This window comes from Anas platyrhynchos, chromosome 10 (genome assembly GCF_047663525.1).
Source record: "Anas platyrhynchos isolate ZD024472 breed Pekin duck chromosome 10, IASCAAS_PekinDuck_T2T, whole genome shotgun sequence".
Taxonomy (NCBI): Eukaryota; Metazoa; Chordata; class Aves; order Anseriformes; family Anatidae; genus Anas; species Anas platyrhynchos.
Genome location: NC_092596.1, coordinates 7,043,558 through 7,059,154, shown reverse-complemented (window position 1 = coordinate 7,059,154; position 15,597 = coordinate 7,043,558). Strand labels below are relative to the sequence as shown.

The 15,597-nt window shown below is 50.4% G+C and overlaps 1 protein-coding gene across 5 annotated transcripts in view; it reads right to left on the bottom strand.

The window, feature by feature from the left end:
* NEXMIF (neurite extension and migration factor) overlaps positions 1–15,597 on the bottom strand; it is a 133,072-nt gene that overhangs the window by 5,865 nt on the left and 111,610 nt on the right. For 4 of the 5 annotated variants that reach the window (XM_072043166.1, XM_038184449.2, XM_038184450.2 and 1 more), the window contains exons 3-4: positions 7,702–7,826; positions 49–4,333 (exon numbers count right to left, since the gene is read on the bottom strand). In XM_072043166.1, the coding sequence (XP_071899267.1) occupies positions 49–4,333; positions 7,702–7,777 (4,361 nt within the window). In that variant the 5' untranslated portion in view covers positions 7,778–7,826. The remainder of the gene's footprint in view (positions 1–48; positions 4,334–7,701; positions 7,827–15,597) is intronic. The other variant, XM_072043168.1, reaches the window with a different exon arrangement.

The following is a 15,597-nucleotide window of genomic DNA, read 5'->3' as shown; positions in this document are numbered from 1 at the left end:
TAGTAGGAAAGTTAAAGGGGCATTCCAGCCAGTTTGGTGCAGCATTACCTCAGTTTCTCAAAAGAAGCTGTCACAGGTGGGTCCTTATGGGTCTGTTCGCGGTCTGTTCGCTTTATTTTACAGTTCTCATCCCTCAGTGATTTAGAACTCGATTTATGACGGTACAGTTTTTTATGGGTAGGTCCGTTATTGCCTAAAGTGCTCAGGTTACTATAGTTTTTATCAAAAAAGGGAGAGTGAATGTCTGTATTGTACCCAGTTGAACAGTTGGGGCGACCAGGGTCGCAGGCGGCAGCTTTGCCGTTTTTGCTTGAGCCCTTGTTGTTCGACTTGTGGTTCTTCGCCGTTCCCGGCGAGCCGCCGTTCGCCTTCTTCTTCGACTCCTGGGGCGTCCCTGCCAGAATTTTAAGGGTTTTCAGTTTCAGGCTGTTCGACTCGGGCGACCGGAATATGTCTGGCACGCTGTTGTGGCCGACGGGCCCCCACAAGGGCTCGATGGAGGCCATCATGAACCTCTGCACGTCCGCCATGCCCGAGGCGATGTTGGACAAGATGTTGGAGGGCTCCTCGAACTCCCTCTGGTCGTCATCCAGCAGGCCGGTGGTGTTCCCCAGGCCCGTTTCCGACCAGCCCGTGCCTCCGTCCTTCCCCAGCGCCCACTCTCCGGCCAGCCCGTTGTGCTTGCCCAGCTTCCCGGCGGCCGGGCCGCAATGCTGGACGCCCTCGGCGAGCCCCTTGGCCACCAAGGCCGGGCCGGCAAGCTGGGTGACGGCTCTGCTGCCGCCCGCTTGGGCCTTCTCGCCATTGAGGCCCGCCGCGTTCTTCCCCTTCCTGGTGGATCTGGGGGCCTGCCTGGAGTTCTTCCCTGGGGGCTTCTCGGCGCCTTTGTTGGTTTTGGGAGATTTTTTCCTGGTGGTTTTCTGGGAAGAACTTTGGTTTGTACCCACATTCTTGCTGGATGAACTTTTCCTCTTAGATTTCGACACTTTGCTATTGGTGCTAATTTGACCAGATGGCTCATTAAATGTTGACAAGCACGGACTTTTTTCAAGAAGGCTGACAGAATCTTCATCGTTGAACATATGGAACTGAAACTGGTGATTATTTAAAGTAAACCCATTATCTGCCTGATCCTCGGTCTGCAGGACCCCGCAGTTCCACTTGACCTTCTCGGAGCTGCTCAGAGCAGCCTGGGCGCTCTCCGGGAAGCCCTTCAGGGTGCCCAGGGGTTTGGTGTCGGAGCCGGCTATCTGTGGGGAAAGGTTGGGAGTGTCTGGAGGGGACATCTCCGAAAGCGACGACTGGCGGAACTTATCGGGTGTGAAGTTGGAAATGTCTAAAAGGTCCGTGGACTCCTTCAAAGGGGTGATTTCATCTATGCTTTGCTGGATCACTAGCTTGGGACTGCAGTGGGCCAAGAAATCATCATTAATATCATCCTCGCCGTCCTTTTCGCAAGACTTTAAACTTAAAGAACTGTAATTGCTAGAACTAACTGACAATGAACCCACTGAATCAAAACTAATGAGTCTGCCATCATCTGTACTTAGTGTACCTCGCTGGAAATGAAAGCGCCCCTCTCCATTATTAAAATGACACGACTGATAAGAATCATCAGACTGCACTTGTTGGCTATCCGGCATGTAATTTTTTTGGTAGAGCAATTTGCTGCTATTCAGATTGACCGGAGGGTAGCCGGAGGCCGGGAGGCCGTCGGCGCCCGCGGCACCGCCGAACTCTCCCGACAGCGCCGCGGCCTCCCGCAGCTCTCCGGCAAATTCCTGCCGGTTGCTGCCAGCAGCTTTGCTCGCTGGCCACACGCTGCCGAAGCTGCTCTGCTCCATCTCCAGGTGGCCGGGGGACTGCTGCAGCTCGGACTCGGACGGCGGGGACAGCACGCAGCTCTGCGACGGCTGCAGGCCGGCGAACGGCTTGTCTGCGGGGACGATGCTGGGGAGCGGGTGCTGCTGCTCGGAGGGGTGCTGGGTGAAGTACGAGATGCCGGTGCTGCTCGACAAATCCGAAGCGTCTAACAGTGTCTGCAGATAGCCTCCGGGGATCAGGGGTACATTGGTGGTGATATTAGCAGATGGCAGAGGCTTGTCTGAAGAGGAGGTGGATGGTAGGAAAGCAGAATTTTTAGCAATCTTATCCTCATGGCACTCCGGGAGACGGGAGCTGTCTGAAGCACACGGAACATTTTCGTCCTTCAGCCGCGCTGCCGAGTCCTGGTTTTCCAGCGCCGGGCAGCCCTCCGTCGTGTTGGTAGCAGCTTTGATTTTCTTGCATTTCAACCTGGCTTCACTTTTGAATTTGATCCTGCGGAGCACTTTCCTCTCCGTCCCCTTGTATTCCCGTTCCTGCGATTTGCATTTCACGGCAGCGATGCCCGTGATGTCATTTACATGTAATCCGTTCGCACAGCTGGGGGTGGCGATGGCTAATGCCTGCAGCCCTTTCAGGCCTGCATCCTCCTTACTGCTGCAAGGCTGCTTGTGATCAGAGGAGCAAGAGCCCAGCTTGTTCACTGACTGCTCAATGGCTTTAATTCTTTGAATCCTGTGCCTGTTTGCTAGCTTGCATTTTCGCTTCCGTGGGTGAGGGAGGAATGAAGCATCTGAGCCGTTAAGATAGAAATTCTGCTTGTGGTAGAGAGACGATCTGAGCAAATCCAGCCGGCTCTGCTGCCTCTCTTGCCAGAAGCCCTTCAATGGGGCCAGCTTTTCGTATTTGCTGAGCAGCTCCTCGTTCAGGGTAACAGTTGTCTCGTTGGCATCCACTTTGCTGAGCTTCACCAGCATATGCTTCTCCCCTTTAAACCTGTTAATGATGATGTACTTGATGATAACGGGGGGCTCCTTGCGAGAGACTTTTCGCCGCTTCTTGGGGCACCACTCGTCGTCATCCTCTTCCTTGGGCCCGTCTGGGAGCCACTCCTTCTTATCCAGGATCTTCTCGTTCTCGATGGAGTCCACATCGTACAGGTAGTCGTCGCTGTATCGCACTTTCCTCTTCGCCCGCAGCCCGTAGTTCTGCTGGATGAAGGAGCTGGAGTGGTCCCGGGACAGGTACCGGCTGCAGTCCTTTATATCCCGCAGCACATCGAAGGAGGACTCCGTGCACGTGCTGTCGTCGCTGAACTCCCCAGAGTCCTCTGTGGAATTCACAGAGTCCAAGAAATGGCTCCTTTTGGAGCCCACGTACTGCACCACCTCCGTGCTGTTGCAAGATTTATTTAAGGCAGCTTTCTCCTCCTCCTCGCCATCCTCTTCCTCGCCATCCTCCTCCTCCTCCCCCCAGATGATGCCTTCCTCAGACTTGAATTGAGAAGGGTCGGCGGCACCACCAGGCCCCCTTTTCAGGGTGCTCCTGCTGTCCCTTTTGGTGCAGTTGCCAAAGACGCTGGGGAAGAAGTTGAACTGGGCGTCCTCCTGTAGGGCGGTGGTCTTCTCCCGCACGTTGTCCTGGAAAGACTCGTATCTGATCTTTAAGGAGCAGACGTCGCTTCCCAAGGTCGAATCATCATCATCAAACATGTAATTATCCACATCTTCCTCAGAAAACAGATTTACAGAAAGCTCATTTTTGGAGCAGAGGTCAAGCAGCTCAATTTTACTTTCGCTAATGAAAGATTCAAAATAGCCCCATTCCTGGTTGGGATTTGTTAGTAAGGGTTCCTCACCATTGCATTTGTCTAATAGTAATCCCTCGTAATAATTTTTCTGAGTGGGGTCCTCTGAATCACTGTCAGATTTTTCTGCATCTCTTTTGTCCGCTGCCCTCGATTTATGCATAGGGAAGCTTAAAAGCTGGTCTGAAAGCAGTTGATCCCCATATCTCATGGTTTCTCCTGTGCTCATGCAGTGAATCCCTATATCAGAGACCGAACAGGTGTCATAATCCCTATTTATATCCCCCACTTTCAAGCTTATTCCCGGCTCTGCATCAATGCCGTCCTTTGATTCAATGAAGCAGCCCAGGCAGGTCCGGCTCGGCTGCATCAGGCAGTCCCCGGTCAGGGCGGACATGCCTCCGGGCTCCATCATGCTGAAGGGAGCCTTCTCGCAGTCGCCCGGCAGCGACCAGGAGCTCATGCCCTTCGTCACGCAGGACGTGAGGGAGATGGCGTGGGCCGAGGAGTCGTCCGACGCGTGCTCGGGGACATCGGTGAGCCGCAGCGGGGACGGCGGGCTCAGCGAGCAGGGCTTCTTCGAAGGCAGGGGCGGCAGCGCGCGGTGGCACGCCTGGGCTTCCTTCGGAGCGGCCGTCAGGGCCGGGAAGGCGACGGCGGCGTCGCCGCAGGGCCTCTCCTCGCCATCCGGGGCGCGTGGCTCTGGAGGGACGGGAGGAGAGAGGGAGGGAAGGGAGAGAGAGAAAAAAAGGAGAGTTTACAAACCTCGCAGCTCCCATCACCCCGCTCCCATTCCTCCCCGCTTTTGGGGGCGTCTCTTCCCCACCGCCTGCCTGGAAGGCGGCAGGCTCCTCCCCGCAAGATCGCAATCTTCCACTCGTGCAGCTAATTAATTTTGTGATGTACGAAAACCAGCGAGGTAAACACTCTGCCCCCCGCAGCCAGTTGGAAGAGGTACAAGATTATGTTTAAAAAACCAAAACCATCCGTTCTCTCCTCCTAATATACATACCGTTACCTGGATACTGCCTTTCAAATCTGACAAGGTTATTAAAAAAACAAAACAAGCCTAATAAAAATGTTCCCATTAACATCGGCAAAATTAATAGAAAAATAAGATTCTTAAAGAAGCAAAACATCCTTCCTGCAGCACCTGCAGCTGACACGCACCTGAGCTGCGCTGCTGCTGCAGGGTCGCAAAGTTACAGCTGATTAAAAAACCGGCAGCCTTCTCGTCCTTGCAGATGGAAAGCAGGAGGAAACACAGAGTTTAAGGCAATTATTATTAAAATTATTGTTGATTTTGCAATTCTTCCCATTGTTCCTCATCTTTCAAATGCCTTTTGCATAACGTAAGGATTTTTTTTAATTGAAGGGTTTTTAATTTTCTTTGCCTCGTGGCACTCTTTTGTGGCAAAGTAAAATTATGAATGTTCCTTTATCCGACTCCTGGCTCAGCGGACGGTATGACCCTTGACATGGAAATGCGATGTCTTTTCATCCATGAACATGCTCGGCTATCTCTGCATTATAAAAACACACAAATGCGTGCATTCAGAACAGGCGGAGACCTCTGCCAGCCTCGAGCTTTTCTTGCTTTTGTCCCAGCACACAGCTTACCTGGCCGACCATTTCGCTGAAACCCCAGGTTGGTGGGGTGAGACCCCGCTCGGTGCCAGCAGAGGGGCAGCCCCACCTGACGTGGCACTGGGAAGCGTGGAGAAGCACATCCCGGCCCCACGACGAGGATTTTGGGAATCCCACACGGGTATTCGGGGGGCACAAGCACTGAAGCACCAGCCCGCTGCAAGAGCAGGGCACGCAGAGAGATGTGGCACCTAGGTAGCTCCTGCAATCCCCTGTGACAGGGGCATTTGCTCCAAAAGCCACCCTACCCAAGGGTGAGCCTGGTCCCTGCGAGGACGGCCACCACAGCACCGTCCCACCAGGAGGACAGCGTGCCAAGCCACCTGAGCGCATCCACCTGGGACAGACGGAAAGGAGCACCCAGCCACGCCGTATGGGGCCGCTCCGCTGTGACATGGCCTGCCCTAAACCCCCAGAGCTGATCCCAAAAGCCGCCCCAAGTTATATTCTACCGGAGGCCTCAGGGACGGAGCTGTTGTTCAAGACTTAAGCCAGGACGTGCAAGTGACAGTCAGAGCCATCCAGCTTCTCAAACCTTCCGAGCGGTACACACACCAGATCAGAAATGCAATTCAATGCTTGTATGCAGCTCCAACAGACTGCCTTGCTGGAAATCGGTGCTGTTTCCCTCCCTGAGAAGGGTTAAAAAGCAAAATGCAGCTCGTTTTGGGTCCCTCCCACCATTTTTAGATCAGAAATGCAGAGGTGGTATCTTTTCCCTTAAGCAGCAAAACAAATTAACCAGTGCACGTCCACTTTAGAAGTAGAAGAAAATAAAAAATCAGCTTGGAGCTGACAGGAAGCATGGAAAATTTGAGGATAAAAGAATATCTGTGAATGCTGCAAGACTCAAAGAAAGAGGGAGGTGGAGAGCTCAAAATCAATCTCAAATACTGCATTCAGTACACAGAGATGTTATAATATAAAATAAGCTGTCTGCAGGTGGGTTTTTTTTAGTTACAGAAGTAAACTTCACTCTTGTGAAACAGAAATGCCCAAGCTCGATTTTACAGGGGCTGCATTGTCCTAAAATCAGGCGCAAAATCAGTTGAAGCTCCAAAGCAAATAACACTCTAAACAGACCACAGTTTTTTTTAAAAAAAAAGAAAAATACTGGAGCACCAAAAAAGCCTTTTTCAGGTTTAACTCAATAACCATCCCAAAGCAATACGGGCAGTTTTAGCAGAAGAACACTGCACCATCCCGTTGTGAATCAGCTCCAGAAGGAGCCCAGTCCCTGAGGGTGCATTTCAGCAGCCTGCAGGCTGCCCTGGATTAACCGCGGCCGCTGCAGCGAGCACCAATTTGTAGCAAGGGTGAGAGGCTGCAAGAAGCCCCAGCCCTAAATGTCACCACCAGGGAGATGGTGGCACCAGAGCTACCTGGTGAGAGCTCCCTGCTTTGGATTTGGCAGCAACTCCTACGCAACGATGTTTAATTAAAGCTCTTCTTAAGTCCTGTTTAATTTAACCTCGTGGATGTGGTACCGGGTTCTAGAAATCACCCCAGTCTTTACTGATTTCACTGCCTACTCGATCAGACGGCTGGAAAACCTCCTTGTAGCTCCAGCAGCTGCCATCAGCTGTGTGCAGTCATGAGCAAGATGGGCTGGCAAAGACGGAGACCTTCAAAATTACACCGTACGGGAGAGCGCCAGCGCACGCTTCACCTGCCACCAGCACATGTTGCGGGGTCCTGACGGGCACCCGTGTGCCTGGAGTCGCTCCAGGTTTTGGGTAATGAATGAGAACAACATGTGGCTCTACACGCTCCCGCCAGGGCAAACCTCACATTGGTAAGACAGCGGGATCTGAACACGCGCGGCATGAGAGAACCGGGTCCTGGATATCTAGCAGGGTCCAGCTTCTATGCACACATTGCAGGATTTGTAGGCCAACAGAAGTTCTAAAAATCCATAAAATTAGCCATAAAAACGCCTAGAAGGAAAACATCGAGCTCTGCCCCAGCACTGGGTGCTAATTCAGGTCTGTAACCCAAGCTCTAATTTCCCCTAAATTTGTAGGGACTGAAAACCCTCAGTTAAACCGGGCTGAGACCGGTTTATGTAATTGCAGAGAGGGGGAAGATTCCCAGCAGAGGGGCTGCATAATCTCCTATGACTTCTTTCCCTAAGAAACCGAGCTGAAATCCATAATTCAAACTGAACTAAAATCCATAATTCAAACTCCATGTGCACATAAACATTTCCAACCATGCATATGCATGGGCCAAAGCAGTACTTGTTAAGACCTCAAAAGCTGTAGAACCATAGCTGGAGTGCAGAAAATACCCACTTGCCCTACTGCTCCGTATCATGGAGATACCTGCAAACCACTAAAATTAAATACACGAAAGGAATTAGGAAAATAAGTTGGCTTGCAAGTTGTCACTGCTCCCTCATGTACTGTAATTAAGTTCCTTACCATTTTCTTTCACCCCATTAATCAGGATAGTTTCTTGGTCTTCTGAGGCACAATCCTGCTCTTGTTGGTCATCCATCAATTTAACCTCTTTCTGTTCATTCCATGCCCCACTGCATCTGGCCAACCTGCACATTTCCAGAAACATAACCACAGTCAGTACAATTCCCAAAATCAGCTCAAGGAACCATGAATAAAAAATAACAACAATAAAAAAAGCCCCACAACATTACATGCTGCCCTCACCCTGCTTAAGAGGACAAATGCTATTTATTTAGGCTATCATATTTTCACTTTTCCACTCCAAAAGCCAAGTCCAATGTATTTCAGCAGGGTTAAAATGATATATATCCCCATTTCCTTCCCTCAAGTCCTCCTTTAGGAGGTGGAGCGGCGCTCCGCACTTCTGCAGTGCCTTTCCCATCACCTGAAATTGCTTTCCGAAAGCAGGTAGGCATTATTCTCTCCATTTGGCAGACGGGTTAGCAGGCACACAGAGAAGAGGGAGCTTGCCCCAGGTTAGACGACAGCAGCTCAACAACAGGGTTGGAAGAAAATCCCAGATATCCCACGCGACAACCGCTTGCCCCGGCTGCCAGCGAAGGCTCTCCTCCTCCAAGCGCTGCCAGGCACGAAAAATCTCGTCTAAGGAGATTTTGGGGAAGAAGTATCTAGCCTCATTTTTCATTGGAAATCCTTCTTACTCCTTCCTCGGGGAGCTGCCCTCATTCCCATGCCACCTGCTGCCATGCATCGGCATGGACATGGAGCAGTGGGCAGCAGAGAACAACCCGAGGGGATGCTCCCAATGAGCAGAACCGTGCCTCTTTGACCAGAAATTAAAGACTGAGTCTAACGTCTGGCAACTCGAGCTCAACTTTTTTTTCTCTCTCAGAACAGGTACAAGACCAAAGCATCGTTTTTTGTTTTTAAACCAACATTCGTCAATGCCTGATTATCCTGCAGTGCTCCCTGCCCCGGGTTCAGCAGCCAAACGTCACTCATATTCGGATTTGCAGTGGAGTCCTCTTAATTAATGTGAAATCTTTACAACCGCCTCAGTAAGTGAAACCTTCGCCAAACTTAAAGATGTTGTGACACCGAGAGAAAGCGAAGAATAACAAGGATCAGTAACCCAACTCCTCTGCATATTTAGAGGAATATTTAACTAACCCGGAGAGTTTGACTTTGATGCAAATCCATATTTCAAAGCTCAGGACGAGTCGGTCTGCTCCTCTAAGCCTCCTCTCCCTGCTGCCCCGGGCTCCCTCCGTGGTCAACAGAAGCTCGCTGGAGCCAGCACCGAGCACAGTTGGCTCTGTGCGTTCACAGATCTGAACCTGCTGCTCACGGGCTCACTTCGGAGCACTCCAAGAGCATTCGTGGCTGATCAGACCGGCATCTCCCCAACACAGATGTTTATAACCAGCACTCCCGCATGCTGATCCCCACCATCCTTCTGCAGTGTGAAGGTGATGCTCCAGGAGAGGCTTAGCAAGCAGGGGCACCTCCTCCTCCCCATGACGAGCAGGATGTCAGGGCCAGCAGGCATCGTCTTGGTGCTGCAAACCTCTACGGGACCCCCTGCCATGGGGACAGCCACACCAGGGCACGCCGACACCTCGAGGTGCAGGCTCCAGCCCTCTGATGGCCACCGGCCGATGCCAAGTCAACGGGGAGCCACCGTGCCGGACACCTTGCTTGTGAAGCTCTGCAGCTAAGGGACTTGTGGGTTCAGAGGCTGTACCCGTGCTTTATTCTGCTGATTTCTCTAATGATGTCCTCCTACCTTGCTGACACCGCTGGCCTCCAGGGAACCTCGTGGTAATGCAGGTGGCAGCTTCGTGCTACGTCCAGGGGACCTGGTTTCAATCTGCTGTCCTCCAAAGCATGGGCAGTGGTTTCTCGTTTTACAGCACCAGCAAAAACACGGCCTCAGTCCTAGACAGGACTTGGAGTATGGCCATCGCAGGAGCATTTAACAGTAATTGTTATATTCATAAGGAGAATCACGGTAATATTTCAAGTTATCCAAGTGCAGAAACCAAATCAGGATACTACAGAACATTTTGCACTTTAACCTATAGGACCCAGGTTGAAGGACAAGATGTGACCTAGTGCTGCTGTACAAGGCTCAGTGCTGCAAGTCAAGTCTTTGGTCTACCAGCAGAACAAACCCAAACCCGTGGTCATGTCCTCCACCTCCCCACATGGCTCAAAAGTGCCAGCACCACCTCTGCGCTGGTTTGCTGGCCTGACTTCTGCTGACCAACCTGCTCTGAGCAGGTTGGTGCAAAATGACACTGCCGGCCTGTTTTCAACGGGTAACATCGTCATAGCCGTATTAAAATAATGGCTTGCACTGAATAAAACATAACACAGAGGCAGGAACAGTAATTCTCCAGTAGTGTGGATGTGTCACTTGCAAAACACAAAGCATCTCCAGAGAGAAAATCGGAACGGGGACATGAAACACCAGAGCTTACAAAGAGAGATCCTGAGCACTGTCAGGAAGGCACCAACCATCCCATTGCCCCCGAGACTGTCTGCCCCTCGTTCCTGCTCCCGGGGACATAACGGGCAGACCCCGAGGAGGCAGCAGGGCTCATCTGGGCAGACGCCAAGCGAGCGGCAAGCAGGTGGTCAGGCAGTCGGAGGCAGAAAATAGGAGTCTATGGGGCTGGAAACCTGGGCGATTTTTAATCTCTTATTATTATTTGGGGGGATGCGTGTGCATAAAGGGGAGGGAGGCACGGGAGGGAAGTGTCTGGTGGCTGTGATCCAAAGACGGGAGAAGACAAAGAGGAGGCCGAAATGCAAGAACTGAGGGGCTGTGCCTGTAGCCTTGGCTGCGGTACCTCGGAGTGCGGAGCCGAGCTCCAGAAACGAGCTGGAAAGAACTGAAAGGAGTTCAGATGGGGGATCTTCAGACACGGCTGAAGAGAGATGAAGTGCAAATGAACCAGACAATTTTGAAGTTTGCAGAGACCTGTTGAACAAGAGGACCTTTCCAGAGCGCCGTGACCACGAAAGGTCAGCTCCCAAGGCGGACAGGGAGAAACACCAGCTACCGTGAAAGAAAAGCTGACAAAGGGGCTTGACGCAATGCAGAACAAGAGGAAACCGAAGACTGGGAATAACAAAGAGGAGAAGAACAGCTGGGTCCCTGGGAAGAAAAACTAAACCGACGGAGACCTGGGGTATAAAGGCAATAGGCAGAGAATACGCCGGGTAGCAGGAGCGCACAGAACAGAGCCATGTGCAGACAGCACAACAAAGGGGAGAGGATTCGGGCTGCAGACAAGGTCCAGCCATTGAAGATACACATGGCTGAGGTCACGCTATTGTGAAGAACCAGCAGGAGGAAATTCAGTCACCAGCTTGAAGTCTATGAACTTTACTAGAGCCGGAGTGCATGGAGGAAGAGGATGGTCAAAGCCACGGAGTCAGACGGGCTCCAGGTGTCCGGAGGAGGAGGAGGGCAGGAGCACAGCTTGGCAGGCTGGGCTACAAGGACAGCCACAGGAGGTTCGGCTGCCGGGATGAATTTGGCAGGACAGGCTTGTCTCCACTGTGCCGCGTATTTTAGGGCTTTGGTCTGCTAAGATCACGGCTGGCATAACTGAAACAGATACTGGCTATGAGAGGAGATGGAAGGGATGAAGTTGCAGAAAGCAAGCAGTGGAGATGGAAAATAACGCGACTGGTTTAAAGCAAGAGATGGACAAATTAATGGGCAGAAGGACAAGAAAAAATTTGCCTACATTGTAGGTGTGGAGCACTGTCTCCAAAGACAGATGTGGCCAGAGAACGAAAGCTGATGGATGCCCAGGCTAAGGCCCCATGAGCTCTCTCTACTCCCAGTGAGCAAGACCCTGTGCACACTTGGTGGGACACCTCTTTGTCAGTTCTTTGGAGTAAAAACCCAATATTCCTTGTCCTTATTTCTCTTCCTATAAATTCAACACGTACACAAAGCAAGAGCAATGTAATCAATGCTCCCAGCTGGAAATGAAGTGGGGGGGTGCCGGTTATTTGCCTACAGCAAAGGAAGAAATGCCCGAATTAGAGAACTAAAACATCTGGACATGCTTCTGCGCTTGAGTCGAGGAAATGATGGGCTTTATGTTCACTTAGAACTGACACTCCTTTGTACATCTAGGATTTTAGCACTTTCCTCAAGGTGAAAGGGGAAGCACTGCTGGTTTACACAACCGCGAGGGAAACATGCCTCTGCTCGAAGGGCGCACTCTACAAAGACAGCGACAAGCTGCTTTGCTTCTTTCTCAACCCGACAATGTCCTTCTCCCCCAGCAGGGCAAGGTCCCAGGTGGACATCTTATAGGTAAGGGTCCATCCCTCGTTGCTATCAGCAGTGCCGCGGGGAGAGGACGCGCTCTGGTCTCAGCTGCCAGCCCAGGGAACAAATCCTCCAAGGCTGGCCTCTGCCAGCTCTCCCCGGGAGGCAGCGGTGGTTCAGCTCCTGGCATCTTGCAGAGAAAGCGGCCACAGTCTCAGCAGCATCCTGGAAGCACTCAGAGGGGACCATGGGCACCAGCATGCCACACCTGCCGCATAATCCAGGGCTTGGCCACGTGTCCTCGGCACCAGCACTATCCTGCTGAAGCTTAATACACTCCCAAGCAGAGGAAAAAAAATAAATAAATCCACCAGGTAAAAATAAACAGCCTGCCAGACTGACTGCAAGCCCACCTACACATATGGGAATTGTATTAGATGGACTAGATTAGGGGTTAGTGATAGCTGTTCCATAATTAAAGTTGCAGGAGTGTTTCAGCTCGGAGCTGAATAAACAAAAGGTTGCAAGCACCCAGACAAAACCCAACGTGGCAATTCCTATTTACACACACCTTCTACATACCAAGCACTTTTATTTGTTGTAGATCACGGGGGTAGATGGAGAGGGAGTATCCACAGCGAAGGAAAATCTTTTTCTGGAGAAGAGGGGGAAGAAGCAAAGCAGAAGATGTGGCTTTTTTCTGCAGAGTTGTGAATAAGCGCAGGTGTTGGAAGGAGCGCTATATATGCGGTTACATCTTTCAACAAAAAAAAAAAGAGCTTTAGAGAAATTAATTACATGTCAGAGCCTCTGACAGGTCTTTTAAGAATTATGATACTTTTGAATGAAAACATTATATGCTTAAAAAGAAATACCATGTAAATGTCTCTGAGATATTTACATTCGGTGGAGTAATAGTAGAAAAGAATTCAGCTCCCTCCCCGGTACGAATGGATGAGGAACACGCTGTGCTCTTCCTAACAACATCTTCTGCCCTTGCTGGACTTCATTAACTCTCAGGCAGAATTAAAACATAGAGTTCAGGGCCATCTGCCACGAATCAGACGTAAACAGAAATAAAGCTCTCCCAAAGAGGCCAAAGCGCGGCTCTCGCCTCGCCGGGCTGCAGCCCTGACCGCACGGCTCCTCTCCAAAGCAAGGCCACCACACTGCACACCTCCTTCTGTGCTGACAAAACGGGCAGCAAGGCCTCTGCAGGGAAAAATATCCTTTTCTCCCCCCATTTGAGCCCCACTGAAACCTGTGCAGGACATAGGGTAGAGAGCTTCCCTTGGAGAAAGCGTTGTGGGGTGGGACTGACCCCAATGATGCTGTTTTCCTGCTGGATTCTGACATTCCCAAATCCCTTTTATCCCAAGGATTCTACCTCACCCTTGCTTTTTCACAGCAATTTGACAATGGGTGGGTGAACTGATAAAAATTTTCACTTGCCAGCAGATGGGGATAGATTTTACTACTAAGCCTCTAAATAGAGGTTCTCTAGAAGTGCCTCTCCTGCTGAACCCATTTTTCCAAGAACTGACATTTTTATATTTATTTAGGCCAGGGGTCTGAATTTTGCCCAACAACACAGAAAGAAAAAATATAAAAAGTACATGAGGTTTCCAGAACCGGAATGGTTCAAAAGGAGAAATTAATGAGGAAAGGTATTCTCTGCCCATCACAGAGAGCTTCTCCTGTCCATGAAATGGATGCCAGACTTACAGGTTCCAGTTTCAGAGCTGTTTTCCCATAAAACCTGAAGAGGAAATCAATCCCCTAGCTGTTCCCTGGACTTTCATCTTATCAAGGATGAAAATGGACAAAAGGCCAAAGCGAAAGAGATGATGAAGAAGGCCTTAGTGGGTTAAATCCAGCTGTGAGACAGCCAAAACCCTTCGAGGAGGTGAGGTTTGACAGAACAAACATTAACTGAGAATAGGTTTGGCAACCTAGATATAAATACGGATAAAAGCCTCCAATTAGGAATAAATCCGGGGTAAAAAAAAATGAAGTTGATAAAAAAAGAGCTTGCAGAGAAAATGGAGAACACAAAAATCATGAGAAGAAGAAACAATTTAAGAACTCGTGTGTTCCCAGAAGGTGTAAAGGATGGATGGCTTGTTAATATTCATAGCAAGCCTCCACTTTCTTCTCAGCTGAAAGCAGAAGCAACAATTATCACAGAGCCCGAGCCCCAACTCCAGCAGACCCCGAGATAAGATATTAAGAGCTGACTATTTTAGAGCAGATTCTGAAATAAATGACAGTTTCTGACCTTACTCCGAGAGGACAGAAGGTGCCAGTGTTTCAAGACCTGTCACAAACAACTTTAAGGAAAAAGGAAGGAAGTGAACAAAATTATAGCCTTCCTGACAAAGCACATGTAAAATACAGAAGGAGCTTTCTCTGTAAATGTATTCTCACACATCAAGAACAGCAGTATATCATAAAGGGAAAAAGGCGGCAATTAAAAGCCTTGAGAAGCTGAAACGCGTGAAGGAATGGCTGGAGCACGGTGTATTTCAGCAAAAAGCTGTGCCGTGCTAGGGGAAGGACAGCTGCTAAACCCAAAAGACAAAGCCAGCAGAAGGCAAAGAAAAATAGCTGCAGCCCGCGTGTGCAAGGGGCAGGGTGAGGCCGAGCAGGAACAGGGGAAAATGGGAACCTTGTGGGCCAAAAAAAGGTCCAAGAAGGATTGAGGAAACCAGAAGGACTGAAAACATGGGAGCAGCAAGGCGAATGTGAACCCAAAAGCAAATGGGGAGGAGCAAGGGCAATGGAAAGCCAAGAGAGCCTGGGTTCATTGTTAGGGTGAGGAGGATGGTGTTAGACCTGACTGGATCTGAAAGAGAAGAAGCCAGACGTCCTGTGCCATGGCACAGGCACGTGTTTTAGGACTGATTTGCTCTGTAGGTCCATGAAGGTCATAAATCAGCTGGGCTTCTTATTTCCTAGCCGACCTGCTTCCAGTAAACAGGAAATCAAAACACAACCGATGCTCAGGAAAAGCACAGCTCTACCCCGTGCTGCCCCATGCTGCTCCACAACATCTATACAAAGGTTTTTTCGGAAGGATCTGAGAGCAAACTGGTAAGAAATTGTTACAGCAGGCTGGCAAGAACAGGATGAGAGGGAGCAGCGCATTAACGAGGCTTACCAAACAAATCTTAAAACCACAAACCACCACCAGCAATAAACCACAAAGCAAACCAAGAGCCAAAATAGAGGAACTGAGGCCTTTTAAAAAGCATCCCCTACCTCGGCTGCCTGCATTTTTCAGCCTGCGTGAGAGGTAAAACCCTGGCTCAGACAGAACCAGGACACAAAGTCTGGGCTGGGTGTGTGCATCCGCAGCATGCAGGATTTATCGTAGGCAGTAAAATCAGGAGGGCACTTAACAAACTCTGTGCTATTTATAAAAATAAAGCTTGAGATACCGGACTCTGTCCCGACGTGCTGGAAAGTCTCAAACTGAATGGGAAAATGCAGATGCTGCAATAGAAAGTTTTCTTTGTGGAGCTGAAGAAATCTTTGCCTGCGGGACCATGGGCAGCAGGACGGCAGGCAGACTGTGCTGTACCACTGCCTTTTGCCTT